The sequence below is a fragment of the Apium graveolens genome, chromosome 6 (genome assembly GCF_009905375.1).
Source record: "Apium graveolens cultivar Ventura chromosome 6, ASM990537v1, whole genome shotgun sequence".
Classification (NCBI taxonomy): Eukaryota; Viridiplantae; Streptophyta; class Magnoliopsida; order Apiales; family Apiaceae; genus Apium; species Apium graveolens.
The window spans coordinates 299176320-299195861 of NC_133652.1; the positions used below are offsets into that span (position 1 = coordinate 299176320).

At 35.2% G+C, this 19542-nt stretch overlaps 1 protein-coding gene across 1 annotated transcript; it reads right to left on the reverse strand.

Moving 5' to 3' along the window:
- Window positions 1-18780: 18780 nt before the first annotated feature.
- LOC141666286 (protein FAR1-RELATED SEQUENCE 5-like) lies at window positions 18781-19266 on the reverse strand. The gene has a single exon (XM_074472277.1). It carries the CDS (start codon window positions 19264-19266, stop codon window positions 18781-18783), a length of 486 nt encoding a protein of 161 aa, XP_074328378.1.
- Window positions 19267-19542: the final 276 nt, after the last annotated feature.

Sequence of the window (19542 nt, forward strand, 5' to 3'; positions counted from 1 at the left end):
AAAATCATATATAATATAATCATTTACATGCTAAAAGCAGCCTATAACAAGTTCCATAAATTTAAGTATAAAAACATATGGATGATGCAAAAAAATAGGAAAATTTAACTCACACGAGAGAGTAGCATAAATGAAAAAGTAAAAAAGTATTTAACTTATAAAATGAGCTGACATTTGATTCTGCCTAACCCATCCTGTGAGAAATTCTCAGTTACTTAAGTCGAGATCACAGGATAATTGCTGACAATCTGTGAAAACAATCTGCGATTAATACAAATAATCAAACAAGTGTGTGCGTGAGTAAACGAAATCAAACGGAGGAAGAAAAGATATAAACAGAAGAGAGATCCTCGAGTCCAGTTGAAACTGTCTCTTTAAAGCTATTTCGCCTCTCACCGTATGTGCGAGTCGATAGCCTCCCAGGATAAAACGAGGTAGCGGCGGCGTTACGTATAACGAGCATCTTCAGCGAGCTTGAACGGGCACGAAACTATCACCGAGAGAGAGAGAGATTTGTGTTTAGAGGCGAATATGTTTTTGGTGTGTCTAACCCTAACACCTTAGAGGTGTTTATATAGGTGTAGATAGACTTGTGCGCTACTCTTTTCCATAATTAAATATCATTAATTATGGAATCGGTGTAATACTTGCAAGCTACTCTATTCCATAAATAATCTGAAACAGAATCAGATTAAATATATCAAGACATACACCATATCAATTAATCTGAAACAAAATCAAATTAATTTATGTCATAATATTTGAGACAAATTCTAATGGAAAATAATAATTTCCATTATTAAGAGAATATCATCATATCTCACACATCTTTTAGTCATAATGCTCAAAAATATGACTTACCAATATGGGACTTATACCCATATTTTCCAACAATCCCCCACATGGGTGAGATTGGTGATCTTAGTAGCACACACCAGAAAGACAGACAGACAGACACGGAGTTTGACTTGGTGATAGTTTCTTCGATCAGATATAGCATACGATAGGTAGAGAATGCTCCTTGAACCTTCGCTCGAGTAAGCATACCGACTTTACTGGTAGACAGTAGACGTGCTTGTCCTTGAACTGTTCGACCGTTTATATAAACGATGATATACTTATCACTATATCGTTTCTGACTCGTTCAGCTCTCATGAGTATGTCCATTTTGGCCATGGAACATCGTCCTGGTTCTGCAGAAGTTTCTAAAGAATTGTGCCTCGCAATTCTCCTTTGAAGCGGCCCCACTTCTCTCCCACATAGGTGATCTTTATCTTATAGAGTAACCCGCGTTTACTCAACTGAATTCCATGCGTTCACTCCTGAGCTCAATGTATTCATCAAAGATCATTAAAGGCTCAAAGCTTAACCTCATACCTTACGGGTCTCACTGTTTCCTCATCATAGGAACAGGCCAGGGGTTACCCCCACAGTGATTTGGTCATCATGATTTAGTTGTCCCATTGAACCAAGTTCTTGGGATCTCCAGTCAGCAATGGTTGGGTGTCCACCATGATGCCGTTAAGCAATAGGCTTAAGGCCCATCCCTCTCGATGATTTCTCAACCACTTCTCTTGATAACCCTTTGGTTAGTGGATCCGCGATATTATCCTTTGACGGTATATAGTCAATAGTGATAATTCCGGTTGAGATCAATTGTCTAATGGAACTGTGTCGTCGTCGTATATGACGAGACTTTCCATTATACATCGTGCTCTGTGCTCTACCAATAGCGGATTGACTATCACAGTGAATCCCTATTGCAGTTACAGGCTTTGGCCATCTTGGAATATCCTCCAGAAACTGACGTAGATATTCAGCCTCTTCGGCGCATTTATCTAGTGCCACAAACTCAGCTTCCATCGTGGAATGAGTTATCACCGTTTGTTTTGAGGATTTCCATGATATTGCCGCTCCAGCTAATGTAAACACATAGCCACTCATAGACTTAAGTGCTTTCTTGCTAGATATCCAATTTGCGTCAGTATATCCTTCTAATACTGCTGGGTATCTGCCATAGTGCAGTCCATAGTCTCGAGTTCCCCTCAAGTACCTTAGTACCCTTATAATCGCTTTCCAGTGATCAGCTCCCGGATTACTCGTAAACCTACTCAACTTGCTAATTGAGTATGCAATGTCTGGTCTTGTACAACTCATGAGGTACATCAGACTACCAATTATCCTCGAGTATTCCAATTGGGAAACAGCTACACCTTTGTTCTTGGATAGGTGCAAAGTCATATCCACAGGTGTCCTAGCTTTCTCAAAGTCATCCTTAAGAAACTTCTCAAGGATCTTGTCAACATAATGTGGTTGACTTAATGCGAGACCCTCTGATGTTCTAGAAATTTGAATTCCCAGAATTACATTTGCTAGTCCCATATCTTTCATGTCGAACCTTGATTTCAACATGTCCTTTGTAGATTTGATAACTTTATCATTGCTTCCAGCAATAAGTAGATCATCTACATATAGTGTCATCATGACATAGCCATTGTCATTCTCCTTGACATAGCTGTTCTCGTTATCCTTGTAATAGGCACAACTATCACATTCATTAATTTTGAAACCATTGGCCAGCACGACCTCATCAATTTTTTCATGCCATTTCATAGGCGCTTGTTTCAAACCATACAATGATTTCACCAATCTACACACTTTCCTTTCTTGTCCTGGGACAACAAACCCTTCAGGTTGTTCCATATAGATTTCTTCATCTATGTCTCCATTTAGGAAAGCTGTTTTCACATCCATTTGATGTATAGTTAGATTACGCATTGCAGCAATAGCAAACATCATCCTTATGGACGTTATTCTCGTTACAGGAGAATATGTATCAAAGTAATCAAGGCCTTTTTGTTGCTTGTATCCTTTAATTACAAGTCTGGCCTTATACTTATCAATAGTGCCATCAGTTTTCAACTTCTTCTTGAAAACCCACTTGCTACCTAATGGTTTGCAACCAGTTGGCAAGTCCACTAATTCCCAAGTATGATTTTGCATAATTGAATCAACTTCATTCTTGATGGCCTCTTTCCACATAGGCCCATCAGGTGAGGTAACCGCCTCCTTATAAGTTTTTGGGTCACCTTCTTCGAGCAAATAGGTCATAAAATCAGACCCATAGGATTTCTCTGTTCGTTGTCTTTTGCTCCTTCTCACTACCCCCACATTTTTGTCTTCACTTTCGTCACTCTCATTATCGTCATCTACAGACTCATGAGATCGTTTAGACGTCGTAGGTTGTTGGTTTCCTGGATTACAGGGAAACATCGTCTCAAAAAATGAGGCATTCCTTGATTCCATAATGGTATTCTTTTGAATATCAGGAATCTTGGATTCATGAACAAGAAACCGATATGCAGTGCTGTGTGGAGGATATCCGATGAAGACACAATCCACAGTCTTAGGACCTATCTTCACCTTCTTCGGTGTAGGGATCAGTACCTTTGCAAGGCACCCCCACACTTTCAGGTGTTGGTAACTTGGTTTCTTTTTCTTCCACATTTCATAAGGACTTACATCCTTATTCTTGCGCATCGTAATATTTAAAATATTATTTGCGCTTAAGATGGCTTCTCCCCACATCGATTGTGGGAGCCCAGAGCTTAACAACATCGCATTCATCATCTCTTTCAGAGTGCGATTCTTCCTTTCAGCCACACCATTTGACTGAGGGGAGTATGGTGCAGTGACCTCATGGATTATACCATGTTGTGAACAGAATTCCCCAAACGGTTCAACATATTCACCTCCACGATCACTTCGTATCGTTTTGATTTTCTCAGTTTGTTGTGTGTCAACTTCTTCCTTATAGATTTTAAATTTATCTATAGCTTCGTCTTTGCTTTTCAACAAATATACATAGCAGTATTTTGTACAATCATCAATGAATGTAATAAAATACTTGTTTCCTCCTCTTGTTGGAGCGAATTTTAAATCACATATGTCGCTATGTATTAGGTCTAGCACTTTGGTGTTCCTTTCCACACGTTTAAATGATGATCTCATTAATTTTGCCTCAACACAAGTCTCACACTTATGTTTTGGATCGATAGTAAGTTTAGGTATGTATTCTTTTGCACTTAAACGTCGTAAAGTGTCATAATTTACATGTCCTAATCTAGCATGCCATAAATTAGGAGACTCAAGCAAGTAAGCAGAAGAATTCTTCATTTCATTATCGTCCTTAACGGACATTACATTGAGCTTAAAAAGCCCATCAGTTAAATAACCCTTGCCTACAAACATACCACTCTTAGACAAAATAACTTTATCTGACTCTATTACAATGCGAAAGCCATGCTTATTCAACAGAGAACCAGACAAAAGGTTCTTGCGAATATCAGGCACATAAAGTACATTCTTCAAAGTCAGATTCTTCCCAGAGGTCATCTTCAGGATCACCGTGCCTTCACCCTCAATGGTAGAAGTTGTTGAATTCCCCATGTAGAGCTTCTCACCAGCATCGGAAGCTTTGAGGCTAGAGAAAACCGCCTTGTCTGAGCAAACATGCCTAGTATCACCAGTATCAATCCACCATTCACGTGGATTAGAACCGACCAGGTTCACTTCAGAGACCGTAGCACAGAGGTCTATGTCACCCATCTCCTTGGAGATATTCTCTACCATGTTTGCTTCTTTCTTCTTGTTGGGCTTCTTGGGCTTCTTGCAGTCAGAAGACCTATGACCAACTTTATCACAGTTGTAGCACTTCCCTTGAAATTTCGACTTCGAAATCCCTCCTTTGGGTGCCAGCTTTGCCCCTTTACCAGAATTAGCCTTCTTGGGCTTGGAGCTTTGAGCATGCTCCACCATGTTTGCCTTCTCAGTGGCAACGTTAACTTTCTTCTCGGACCCTCTGTTGTCTTCTTCAATACGAAGTCTAACAATAAGATCCTCCATAGACATCTCCTTTCGCTTGTGCTTAAGGTAGTTCTTGAAATCTTTCCATCCAGGTGGAAGCTTTTCAATAACAGCAGCAACTTGGAAAGACTCACTTATGACCATTCCCTCAGCATGAATGTCATGAATGATCACCTGCAGTTCCTGTACCTGATTGACCACAGTCTTAGAGTCTGCTATCTTATAATCAAGAAAGCGGCCGACAATCCACTTCTTTGCCCCAGCGTCCTTGGTTTTATACTTATGGTCAAGTGACTCCCATAAGACCTTAGCTGTTGGCTTCGCGCTATATACGTTATACAACGAGTCAGACAAACAATTTAACACATAGTTCCGACAGATGTAGTCGGAGTGCTTCCAAGCATCAGCAGCATACACAGTCTGCATGTTACTCTCAGCAGTGAGCAACGGTGGTTCTTCCTTAAGGAAGCGATCCATATGCAACGTGGTCAGATAAAAGTGCATCTTTTGTTGCCAACGTTTGAAGTTCGTTCCGTTGAACTTCTCAGGTTTTTCAGCATGTGCAGCAGGCACAGTTGGCATAACAGGTGCAGCAGTCACCACGAGTGGAACAGATGGTACGTGCGTCTGTACTACAGGTGTATGCACACCAGTAGGCACCGCAGGTATGATCGGAGGAGTGAATCCTGCCGATATCTGTCCAAGAGGAACACTAAACTGTCCAATGACAATGTGTCCCACAGGCACATGTCCCGAAGGCACATGTCCCTAAGGCACATGTCCAACAGGCGTTTGACCCCCATCAGATCGTACGATCCGTGCGTTAGGGTTAATCGGCTGCTGGTGAACCCCATCAGATCCAGTGATCTGTGCGTTGGGATCAGCCGTCATGTTCATCGAATCGTTCACAGTTTGGTTCTCCATCGATCTGTTACTCAATAAAACAAGCAGATACAGATGTATCAGTCACAGATGTATATAAAATAAATAGCTTTAAGATTGTGAAAACAATCTGCGATTAATACAAATAATCAAACAAGTGTGTGCGTGAGTAAACGAAATCAAACGGAGGAAGAAAAGATATAAACAGAAGAGAGATCCTCGAGTCCAGTTGAAACTGTCTCCTTAAAGCTATTTCGCCTCTCACCGTATGTGCGAGTCGATAGCCTCCCAGGATAAAACGAGGTAGCGGCGGCGTTACGTATAACGAGCATCTTCAGCGAGCTTGAACGGGCACGAAACTATCACCGAGAGAGAGAGAGATTTGTGTTTAGAGGCGAATATGTTTTTGGTGTGTCTAACCCTAACGCCTTAGAGGTGTTTATATAGGTGTAGATAGACTTGTGCGCTACTCTTTTCCATAATTAAATATCATTAATTATGGAATCGGTGTAATATTTGCAAGATACTCTATTCCATAAATAATCTGAAACAGAATCAGATTAAATATATCAAGACATACACCATATCAATTAATCTGAAACAAAATCAAATTAATTTATGTCATAATATTTGAGCCAAATTCTAATGGAAAATAATAATTTCCATTATTAAGAGAATATCATCATATCTCACACATCTTTTAGTCATAATGCTCAAAAATATGACTTACCAATATGGGACTTATACCCATATTTTCCAACACAATCAATGTTGTGGCAATCCAAGATCGAATTGACCCTGCTCTAAGAATGTAAAATTACTGGAATTTTGTCAAGATAAGTAGATTTCGAAAATATGGAACTGAGTGTACATAAATTAAGAACGAACAAACATGATTAAGTTCATGCAGATAGGTTTTGATAAAAATACATGAATACAGAATACATCAAATGGACCCATTAAGAACTGAAATGGACCTGTCTACACTTCCAGATTTTATATCAAATTGTTTGCCCAAGAATGCAACCTTCAATGTGTGCTATCAGTCCTACAATCTATTAGTTGTAGTAAAATTATTAAAGACTACATTGGAAGCTTATAAGAAGGAAATACATCTAGAGCATAAAAAATGTGATGTGTAAGACGTAAGTACATATCAGTGTTTTCTATTTTCTCTTTTTGCTAATATAGAGAACCCTAAACTGGCGAGAACTAAGAGGAGCAACCAATTATCCAGATAATGAGCCCAGAAAAGCCTTATCGAACATAGAGAACCCTAATTCAACCCAGCAAGAGTAAAATCTCTTCAATCGAGTTGAGTAATCACATCGGATGAATAGCTATTTATTTTCAAAATTGAATACAACTACTTATTTTAATGTCTAATATTTAATATATAACCGGACCAAAAATATATAACTATTTTGATTTAAATATATATGTCGATAAATTAATCATTTTAAAATATATTTGAATAAATTTAATCAAAATAATATGTTTTTAAACTTATTTAAAAAAATATTAACATTTTTAAAATTACTTTCAAAAATATAATTTTTAAAATTTCATTTTCAAAATTAGAGTTGGCAACCTGTTATTCAATTTAATTTTCAATTTTGAAAAGATTGATTTCAAGGTTGCATTTGTTGCGTTTGCAACCTTAAAATCAACTTTGAAAACTGGCAAAAAAAAATTCAACTTTGAAAAAATAAAACAAAAGTTGCAGACGTTGCAAATCGTATTTTTTAAAATAAAATTAAAAATATAATTTTAAAAAATTATTGTATTTTTGATTTTTTATTTAAAAGCACGATATTTTTGAAAAAATCCCTAAATTTATTTATTTCAATAAGTTACATATAAACTAGTAACTAAATAACATGTGCATTACACATAACATAAACTTGTAATTATTTTAAAGTTAAATAAAGCTTATAGGAAAATTGAATAAATGAAATGTACAACTTTTTGAATAAAAAGCCTTTTTTGAGAAAATTTTATAATATATAATATTCCAAGATAATATGAAAGGATCTAGTTTTTTCGAGGGCATATAAAAGAATCTAGTTAATTTGAAGAAGCAAGTATTGTAAAGAAATTAATAATTGTATAAATAAAAAAACACAGAGTGTGCTTAGCTGTTATCCAAATTGCTGTAAAATAAATAATACGTTTTAATCCAGTTTAGTTGGTCATCCTGAAGCATACGTCAAAATTTAGCCATCGCCTAAAACAGAAGCTTACAACGTCGGCTAATGTTCAACCGTGGCACAAAGTAGAGACTACAGTGTTGGTTGTAGATGGACCGACACTTTAAATATTTTTAGACTTTGGCATTTTGAAAGCCGACACATATAAGTACTACTAGTGTCGGTTAATTAAACAACCGACGCAACAAGTGTTGAAAAATGATTATAAGCGTCGGTTAAAGCTTCACCCGATGCTTAAAATATGTATAAGCGACGATTCTTTATAAAACCGACTCTAAAAGTGCGACGCTAAAGGAAAATTTTGTACTAGTGTATATATATTAGATAAAATTATTATGCAGTAGTTATCAATTCAAGTTTGTTTTGTTATTTTTTAAGATTTTACTTGTTCACCAAATTTTAGGTTTTTTATATAATCTTATGTAATCTTCATTATGGAAAAAATGATTATTATCAAAATTCTCTTGTTATAGGTTGCGAGCCTAATTAATCTCTATTCTGCGGTTGCGAAATTCGAGGGTAGTGATTCCTTTTCGGTTGATCACTTAGGCGTTGATTTTTTGCGCTTAATTCACATTTATCTATCATTTTACTTGTTTTTAATTTTATCATGCATCAAATGGTATCAAAAGCAATGTTTCTTTACCCTAACCATTTATCAAATACGTTCCCTACAACAAAAAAAGAAAAAAACCAACCGACAGCCTAACAGCCACCTCTAGTAGTCTCTACTAGACATTAGAAGCCACCATCAGCCGTCATAGACTGTTCTAGCAGCCACCAGCATCCGCCGGAAAGCTACAAAACAGTCCCAAGCTTCCTGAAAGTTTCAAACAGCCCTTGAACTTTTCAAAACTTGCCAAACTGATCCTGAATCGTACAGAATGGTTAATACAAGCTAAGTAAACAACCATCTTGATACTTATATTGAGAAAAATAATCCGGACTTATGAAATTTGGAAAATAAGTTGGAAAATTTGAGTTTACAAATGCAAGATGCGCAAGTAACATTAAAAATAATTATAAATGAACTTGGTGTGCGGTAAAATCCTCCACCTCAATCTGTAAACCCACTGGCCTAGCTAGGTGTTGGAAAAAAAATCAGATTCTTGAAGTGCCTCATAAATATTGAAAAATAAGAGGTTGAGAAAGCGTCTATTCAGTGTTTTAACATTGAAGAAAAAGAGGTAAACAAGATTATTAAAGGTGAAGAAGTTGCAAGCCGCTAGAACAACATCGTCAAGGTGGAATATGTTAATTTTTTAGGTATTGACAACATATTAACAACGACTATCAAAATAACTAATCTTATTGTGCACATGTTACTTCCGAAAATCTTACTTATGGAGTTGGAATTTGTTATCTTCAAGTACCATGACACATCAACTCTTTGTTCATTGATTTTTAAATTTAATAAAACTCGTGGACGAGTTTCTTTCAAAGGTGAGGAGAATGACGCCAAACGGAGAATTAACATTTGTTTGTATTTATTTATATTATAAAATATCGTAAAAATTCGCGCGAGACACATGTCAGTTTATATACTAAAATAATATCTCAAACAAACTTATACATGTATTAAAATAATTTTGCAATTAAAAACACGGTAAGAACAATATTTCAAATTTACCTTAATATTTTATAGTAAATATTTAGATTTGTTTTCATTTTGATAAGAGCATGTACGTATGTAAACCTATGTGATTATTCTAACGAATTAATATTTATTAGATATAAAATTGGATATATATACATGAATATTTGTTGAACATATGATACAATCTATTTGGATTATGTTAAAATCAATCTTGGGATTTCCTTATTATTTCTCTTTAAACATAAAGTCTATAATTACATATACTAGATTACGGCCCGTGCGATGCACGAGTCTTTATTAATATTTTTTTTCTATTTTATATTATTTTATTAAAATTCTATATAAGTATTAAAATACTAAATAATGATTATATAAATATAATTTCATTATGTATAATTTCAAGTTAATTTCAATTATTATAAAAAATATATAATTGATGAAATCTTATTCATACATAATAATGTAGATATTTGTTTTTGGTGACTTTCGAACCTGAAAACTTATATGTATCCTTATAAAAATAATAATATAAATGTTTATTGTTAACGAGATTCGAACCTGAGAACTTATATGTATATTTATAGATATAAATAATAAAATAAATGTTTGTTGTTGACGGGATTCGAACATAAGAACTTGTGGAGTGTATTTTTTTAATATGTGGATCTAACGGCTCTGATTATTTGATGAAGAAGATCCGATAGTCGTGAAGTAAAAGGATAACCAAATTGAGGGTTGAACCAAACTACAAATTATACCCCATTCCGGCTATTATGGTATAATATAGATGAGTTAATTATACAATATATATGTATTTACAAATAAGATCTTGATCAACACCACGCACGACGAACAAACATAACTTAAAAATAAATATTATTTTTAAATATGTTTTACCACATGATAATAATATATGTATAATTAAGTTTATAAAATTATTAAAGATATACTAATAATTGATTTCGGGTAATATTCGATTACTTATTCCAACTAATTTGTAAATATCGGAATATATAATTGATTCCCGATTTCTACAATATTACGTATTCTAAATTATTTAACTTAATATTTTAATTGTTTTTAAATATAATTTGTGATTGATTACCTAATAATTGTGTGAGCATTTTTTACAAACTAGGTCTAATTTAATTAATTTGAAAATTTTCAAACCAACCAATAAAAATAAATTAATAACCCAATTACACTAATCGTTTCGTTTTTCGATTTTTGTTGGGCTGAGTCAGCTTAAATTACTTCACCGAGTTTAGTAAATTTAAATATTAACATACACATAATAATTAAAAGAGTTATTATTTATATTTTATTTCTAATATTCAATTTTGAGTAACAATATAATTTATTATATTGTAACTAATATTCACATATTTTAAATATAACTAACATATATTATAGTTAGACAAAACATATAAATATAAATACAGATTAAATAATCAAACAAAAGTTGAAATAATTAAGTTGGGTTGGCTAAAAAACATCAAACGCCTAACCAACCCCTTAAATTTAATTTACATTTTTAATCTAACCACCTATCTAATTTTTAAGTCGTTTACTCTACCAAAAGAGAGACCGAGATTGTAGCTAAATATATAGTTATACATAAAATTAGAAAATCTAAACAAAATTAACTCATATAAATAATATAAACTAATATTTATTTACTTAAAAGTTCAAATAAAAAAAATTGTAAATGAGTGAAATCGTGATTTAACTAATAAGATTTTTTAAAACAAACTTAATATTCAATGTACCACAATAGTTATTACATGAAATTTTAAAAAAATATGTCGGTGATTCGATACTCTCCTAAAACAAATTAATCTATTTTTCATAAATAAAAAAGAGATGAAAATTTTGCAAATTTTAAATATATAAGGAATATTAGTTAACTTCATAGCCATTTTATTTACTTTATTTGCCCTTAAATTTAAATTTATTTCTTGTTATGTTATTAATTGTGATAAAATTTTGTTTATGCCTATATCACCACTCAAAAAACTCAACTTATTTTTAACTATACCAATTTTAAATTATATATATATTAATAGTAAAATAATTCGATTTAATTATTCGAAATTCAATATGATCTTAAACATGTCTATATCTGTTTCATATATTTGAAATAATTTTGTAATTAAATATTTTTAAATTAGATTTACCATGTAACCCAATAATTTAACCTAACCAAGATTTTCATTAACATAATACAAAACCTTCTTCGCCGGAGGTGGTACTTTTTAATTAATTGGTAAAAAAATTAAATATAACGTGGGGTACTTGTAAATACTGATAATAAATTTTATTTGTATTCAAAATAAATGTCTAGCATAAGTGTTTGAGAGTCTCACTTTTAAGTTCAAGGTTTTGTGTTCGATTTTTTTACACCAACCAATATTTTTCTAAATTAAACTCTTAGTGGCATTTTTGTAATTATTGGATAAATATTAGTATACCGGTAATTATACTACTATAAAATGACATTTTTTACCATTGTCTTCTGATTTATATAATAAAGATTAGGAATAGATTTAAATATATTTGGTTAAGGATAATATAGAAATTTATATATATATATATATAGGGTGCCCTTCCACAGCCACGGGTGGTTCTAATAACCACCTGCCGCAATGTTATATTGTGGGAGTATAGCCGCTTTGCTTCAACGCAATGTTATATTGCGGGAGTATATACGCTTTGACTCAATGCGCCTTAAGCAATGCTTCATTGCTGAAAATAATTTAGTTTTATTTTTATATAATTGTAAAATAATAGATAATAAATATATAAAAATTTTAATTGATGTATAAATTCCTAATATATTTATTATTTGGTTGTTATATTTTTATTTTGTATTTATATATTTCTATTAATAAATGGCTTATTTTAACAAACTATTACTTAAAATTGGTGAAATTACAGAACCCCTTCCGCAATGACCCATTACAACTTCCGCAATGAGTCATTGCGGCAGACGTGACCCGGGTTTAACCCGTTTCTTCCTGAAATCCCTAATTTCCTAATAACAAAAACCTAATTCAGCGGCAGCGGGCGATTTCAGGCGATTTCGAGCGATTTCAACATCTACTCCGGCGATTCAGCTACTCAGGTATGATTCTCATCATCTACACGCACGTATACATACATGTATACATACACATAGTTACATACTACCACAATGACCCATTACTGCCTCCTGTCCCTTTTCTGAATCTGTAGTTGATGTCTGTTGTAATATTGATGATTGTTTCAGAAGTTTATGTTTCATTTTCTGTGATTATAATGAATTGTACAAATTGTTTGAATTATTTGTTTATGTCTTTATATAATTCAAATTATTTGGATTGCGTTGTTGTGAATTTGGTTGCTAAAATATGATACGAGCAGAAAAAGCCTTGTATAGATTAATCTCATGCCTTGTATATTCTTTATTTTGGTTTTTAAAAGTTTTAATGGTTAGTAGTAATTTGACTCGTTTGTGCTAATTAATGGTTCGAAATGTACTAGTAATTGTTTGGCATAGTAAGTTGAGATATGTTATTGTGATTAGACAGTGGATGGAATGCTTGTTGATTGATTGATTTGTTGTGGCTAGCTTATAAATGAATGAGTCATGCCAATTTTTCGGTAGGACTTAAAATAGAAAATAACGGTTCTATAAGTTTAAGTTGGGATTATATAGTATTTTTTATTGTGCACTTTGCAGTTACTATGGAGAATGAGTGCGGGCCTATTGTTAAATCACTCCTGACGATGCAGGATGATCATATTAGTACTGCCATATGGGCGGGAGGTGTGCGGGATAAGCTGGATGTACGACAGTACACAGCTAATCATCAGCAGTGGATACTTTCGGATCCCCAGCGTGAGTTGCTGAGCCAATGGGGTTTCTCGGCTTTCACGAACAATCGTTCAGTTCCTCAGAACGATATTCGTTTGATAACGGCCTTAGTGGAAAGATACTAATTTGTAATCAATTTTCTCATTTATTTGAATCGTCATTGGCAATGTTTGTGATGCTTGTGTATGAATGCAATTGCAGGTGAGGCCAGAGACTAACACCTTTCACTTTTCATTTGGTGAGTTGACCATCACCCTCGAGGATGTATACATGATTATGGGCCTCCCTATTAAGGGTCGTCCAGTTACTCATAGGAATCTTGACTCTCCGAAGGCGTATTGGATGAGGGAATGGCAGGATGCAAGATTGGATGAGGTGGGGCATAAAGATATGTATAGGGATGGGGACAAGCTTTACAAATTAAGGGAACGATATGCGGAGCTACCAGAGGGGGGGCTAGAACAGGATCTTGTGGTTTACACACGAGCTTATCTTTTATACATCATTGGGGGCATATTATTTCCTTCATTGAGTCGATATACCGTGCATCCGAGGTATTTACTTGTATTTGTTGCATTTCAGTTTTTAAATTGTAGTTTATAGCATCTTAGTCCTTCACTTGTCCTTTTTTGTTGATTTTGCATATAAAGCCCTGTATTCTCATTTATTTTCAATTTGACACTATAATTCTTGTATTCTCATTTATTATCATGCCCATATTTTTCCCTGTATTCTTACTTACTCTGTATTTCCTTTGTCGCAGGTACTTACAACTCATCTATGATTCACCTCGGATTAAATCGTATGCATGGGGAGCTGCTGTATTGAGCTATTTGTTTAGAGGTTTGACCAAGGCTGCTCATAAGAGTGCAACAACACTTAATGGATGCACGATGCTACTGATGTTGTGGGCACACGAGAGGTTGTTACCTGGTGCTCATAAGATTGCACCTGGGGTGGAGCTTGTTTGGCCGAGGGCTTTGGCATGGGCTGAGCCGAATCCTGATCGGAGGGAGAACCCTCACCACCATACATGTACTGTTCTTTTTTGCATATTTACTATTTGAACTCTCCTTTGACCAAACATTTGCATGCTTTTGAACTATCCAGTTTCATATGTTCCCTTATTATTTTGCTTATAGGTCAGTACCGAGGGGATTTTGACCAATTTGAGATGAGTTGGCTGACATGGGAGCCTTATCGGTTATTCTTTGATGCGGTGGACTATTCTGAGGAGCAGTATGATGTCGAGCTGATGGATGCTTCGTATATGAGTCTCGGCCATATTCCACTTATTTGCTTCGAGATTGTCAAGTATGTCATGCCGGACAGAGTCTTGAGACAGTTCGGTATGCTGCAACATATTCCAGATGATCCTATTGATATGTCTGCTCTGCGGAGGGACAAGTTATCTCATTGGCAGAGGGACCAGCATATGACTACTCTGAGACAATATCGGGATGAGTGGTATGCTTATCTTGATGGCCAGATAGAGCCCGTTGGAGAGGGGCAGTACGTGAGCATTGACCAGTATATGTACCGGTGTAGGACCCATAGTAAGCTGAGGATTGCTCATTTTGTGGGTGGTGATCCACGCAAGATAGTGTCGCATGACTGGTACTCTCAGCAGGACATGGTTGATGCGGTATGTTTTAGAGTTTAGTTTAATATTTGAATCCTGTATTCATTTATTTCATTGTTTCATTTTTATAGGGTGTTTAGGTAGATGATTAATAGTTAATGATTTGTGTAGCTTGACTGTGGGATGAGGACATTGTATGCTATTCACATCCATGATCCCCAGACTGGTTCTATGAGTGCATTCCTGAGTTTTTGATTCGTTATGATCAAGTCAACACTGAGTGGAGGGGTCCTGCATTCAGTAGGCCCAGTTTTGATAGACCCTCACGTACACATGATATGCATATTAATCCAAGTGCTCCTCCTTCACCGCATGAAGATACATGTGAGGTGCGTTTCATTTATGTCATTCCAAAATCCAGTCTACTATATTAAATGTGAATGTGTGTATGATCATTATCTTATCGTGTTATTGCAGGAGTTTGCTTCTGATTCTCATGATTCACCTACACAGGCAGCTGGTAAACGTCCTCGTCAGGTACTTACTCGAGTAAGTTATTCGAGTAGTCTACTACACCGAATTGTATGTAGTTTGATCGAGTTATTGACATCTAATATAGGATGAGACTGTAGTCCTTAACGCTGCGGCTATCCCTGTACATGCCTCACATCCTATTCAGATTGAGGTACTTATTCATATTCGAGCATGTTATTCGCGTAGTCTAACTCTTTAGTTTTAAGATGTATATAATGTTTGATACTCAATGCATTTGTAGGTTGCTGCTACTGCTCCCTTTGCTTCACAGTCGACCCCCCTATCGGCCCACCCTGTTGTTCAGTCTGATTTTGTCCAGTCTGAGGTACTACTCTTTAGTTTTAGAACTTTACTTTTTTTTACTATTGTGTGTCTTATACATATTCGAGTATGTTATTCGAGTAGTCTAACTCTTTAGTTTTAGAGGTGTATATAATGTTTGATACTCAATGCATTTGTAGGTTGCTGCTATTGCTCCCCCTGTTCCACAGTCGACCCCCCTATCCGCCCCCTTGTTGTTCAGTCTGATGTTGTTCAGTCTGAGGTACTACTCTTTAGTTTTAGAACTTTACTTTTTTTTACTATTATGTGTCTTATACATATTCGAGTATGTTATTCGAGTAGTCTAACTCTTTAGTTTTAGAGGTGTTTATAATGTTTTATACTCAATGTATTTGTAGGTTGCTGTTACTGCTCCCCTGCTTCACAGTCGACCCCCCTATCCGCCTCCCTATTGTTCAGTCTGAGGTACTACTCTTTAGTTTTAGAACTTTACGTTTTTTTACTATTGCGTGTCTTATACATATTCGAGTATGTTATTCGAGTAGTCTAACTCTTTAGTTTTAGAGGTGTATATAATATTTAATACTCAATGCATTTGTAGGTTGCTGCTACTGCTACCCCTGTTAGTCCTACTACCGAGCGCACTTTTGGGAGTTCTCCTGTTACTCCTGGTACTGAGTTGACTCCACTTGCAGGTGGCATGGTGAAATTCGGTAGTCGTAGTGGTGTTATTCCTGATAGTTTGAGGATGATTCTTGATGTACGTATGTTGAATCATTCCATTTTTTATGTTTGATTCTTGCAGTACGTATTTTGATGCATTTCTATATGCTTAATTTTTTTTGTCATGAATATGTATTTGGTTTGATGCTCTTGAAATGTATTTGCAGATGGACACTGATGAAGACAAGTTGAAGGATAAACTGAGGCGGGGTGGTCCTGAGCGGCGTGCTGATATGACGAGGCCATTGAAAAATAGGAAGATTTTTTGGCTATACAAGCACTGGTGGGGTAACAAGAATGATTTTATTTGGAGAGATCATAGAGGCACTACTGAGCTTACTTGGGATTTTGTCCAAACCTTAAAGCCGGAATGTGATTTAGACAGCAATGTCGTGGATGCTTATATAGAGTTGTTGAAGGTTAGGGAGTCCATCTCAGGTCTAGAGCCCACGGCTAAGAAGTTCTTCTTTAACTTCAGCTTTTTCGTGCAACTGCTGTTAAAAGATTATTGCAAGAACTTGAAGGTAAAACAAAAAGTACTTTTTAGTTCATGCGTTACTAAGTTAATGATAATTGATAACTCTTTGATTTTGTAGTTCATTTGATCTTTTATAATTGTTTCAATGTTGCAGGCCCATTCCGAAGCTGAACTCTCAAATGTGCAGTTGGACGGTCTGCATAGTTTATATGATTCATATACAGTCCAGCGGATTGGGCCATCATTATTGGATTGTGACTTTGCTTTCTACCCTTGCTGCAATGATGCTTACTGGTTTTTGTTCATTCATTAAACAACAGAAGCTCCTTTTAATTGATCCTTTAGCTGAATGGGGGGATAGTCTTAAGAGTATTTACTCTCGATATATATATATATATATATATATATATATATATGCCATGGTATTCTATGTTCTTCGTAATTACTTTACTAGTCAATTTACATACACTTGCCATTGTTGGTTACTAATTATATGAAACCAAACCTTTCTAGGAGTGCATAGTGCCAACTATGTTGCATTACTTGGATCCTTCCAGATTTGATGAACATAAGTTGAAGGTTCATTTCATACAGGAACGACCGATGCAGTCCAATACCCATGATTGTGGCGTATACGTGTGCAAGTACATGGATGCTATACTTAATGGCATATCGTTGAGAGATGCTGTTTGGGAGCCTGTATTGGGTATTTGGACATTCCGGTATCGCATAGCTTGGGAGCTTTCAAAAGGGCTCGCTAGACGGATAAGTGACTATGGGATCCAACAGAGGAACAGGGGACTATAGTTTATATTTTGGATTTGTTTCAGTGTTTTCTTTGTTATTGATTATGATTATTTTTATTGGATTGATGTTGCATTTAGATTTGATGTTGATTGGTTGAGTTTAATTTAGATCATGATTGTGGTTGCTTTGATTGGTTGTTGGTTAGTAGATTTAGATTTAGTTGAAACAGGTTGGTAAGTTATAAAAATAAACGGAACCATGCCGTTTTTTTCTTAAACTATGTAAATCACCCGCATTGTTGATTAGTTGTTGGTTGGTAGATTTAGATTTGGTTGAAACAGGTTGGTAAGTTATAAAAATAAACGGAACCATGCCATTTTTTTCTTAAACTATGTAAATCACCCGCAATGTTGATGTTAGTAGCTTGCCAGAAAACTGGTCACAGACCTCAGCATTGAATCATTGCGGGAGATATCATATTTTACACATTTTACAGTTTAGTCACCCCGCAATGAATCATTGCTGCAGTGACCACACCTCGCAATGAGGCATTGCACTAGGTCCTTTTGACTATTTTAAGGTCTAATTGACTTTGTTTATTAAATCAATTTTTTCAAATTTTACCATTAATACTGCATTTTGTAGTTATTTTAAGAGTTTTGGTGTTGAAAAATATTTAAAAAATATTAATATTACTAAAAACCCAGTTTTGTTAATAAAAAGGGACAGTGAGTTTTGGGTGAAACAGAGATCCCAGCAATGACTCATTGCTGCAGTAAGTACCTCCAACAATGTCTCATTGCTAGGTACTCTGTCACTAGTTCGCATTGACTATTTTAATGTCTAGTTGACTTTGTTGATTAAATCACTTTTTTCAAATTTTTAAATTAATACTGCATATTTTAAATATTTTAAGAGTTTTGGTGTTGAAAAATATTGTAAAAATATTAATATTACTAAACTCACTTTTGTTAACAAAAAGAGACAGTGAGTTTTGGGTGTAGCAGAGTACCCCGCAATGAGTCATTGTTGTAGTGTGACCTCGAGCAATGTCTTATACGATGCCTCAGTCTCATCCCTTACAAGTGCAAATCCAAATAGTATATTTTGATAATGGTGGTTTACACCCGTAATAGGTATGAAAGGCATACAATACCTATTCGTCCGGTAAGTTGAATCAAACGTAACCACATCACCAAAATTCTTGTACGCGTTCATGGACCGAGGATCAACCCACACCAAACCCCGTACACGATTCTCATCATCTACATCCACCCGATAAAAGAACTTACCAAAACTATTTTCTTGTAGTTCTCGTAGTAAAAGTAATCCACACTCCGCATCACCCGAATCAAACACTCGGCGCCGAATATCACGTATGACATTACGTACGTCTTGATTAGAAAAACCAAGATTATGAACACCCCCCTTTGTCTCGCTAAGAAACTTCATTACTTTGCTCGTCTCAATTCCCGATTTGTTAAATAACTCAATCAATGATCGCGTCATAGGATCTATGTTGAGTGATCTTTGAAAAAATTGAACTTTTTCCGGCGACACCAATTTATGATTGTGTTCTAAATCCACCGAACTAATTTGCCATTTGTCCATCTTCACTTTGTGAATGACACACATTCGAGCCCCACAATTCGTTCATGGAATTACCTCTCTAACTCGTTTTCCTTTACCAAAATCCAACGGCGTCGCTCCTACCCTTCCACCTTTTCGACAAATAAACAAACGGTATGATGGTTCATTTGTGTTTGTTCGCTTATGAGCATTCCT

Bases quoted from the DNA above. Each gene is read 5' to 3' on its own strand.
- LOC141666286 (XM_074472277.1), bottom strand. From the start codon at position 19,266: ATGACGCGATCATTGATTGAGTTATTTAACAAATCGGGAATTGAGACG.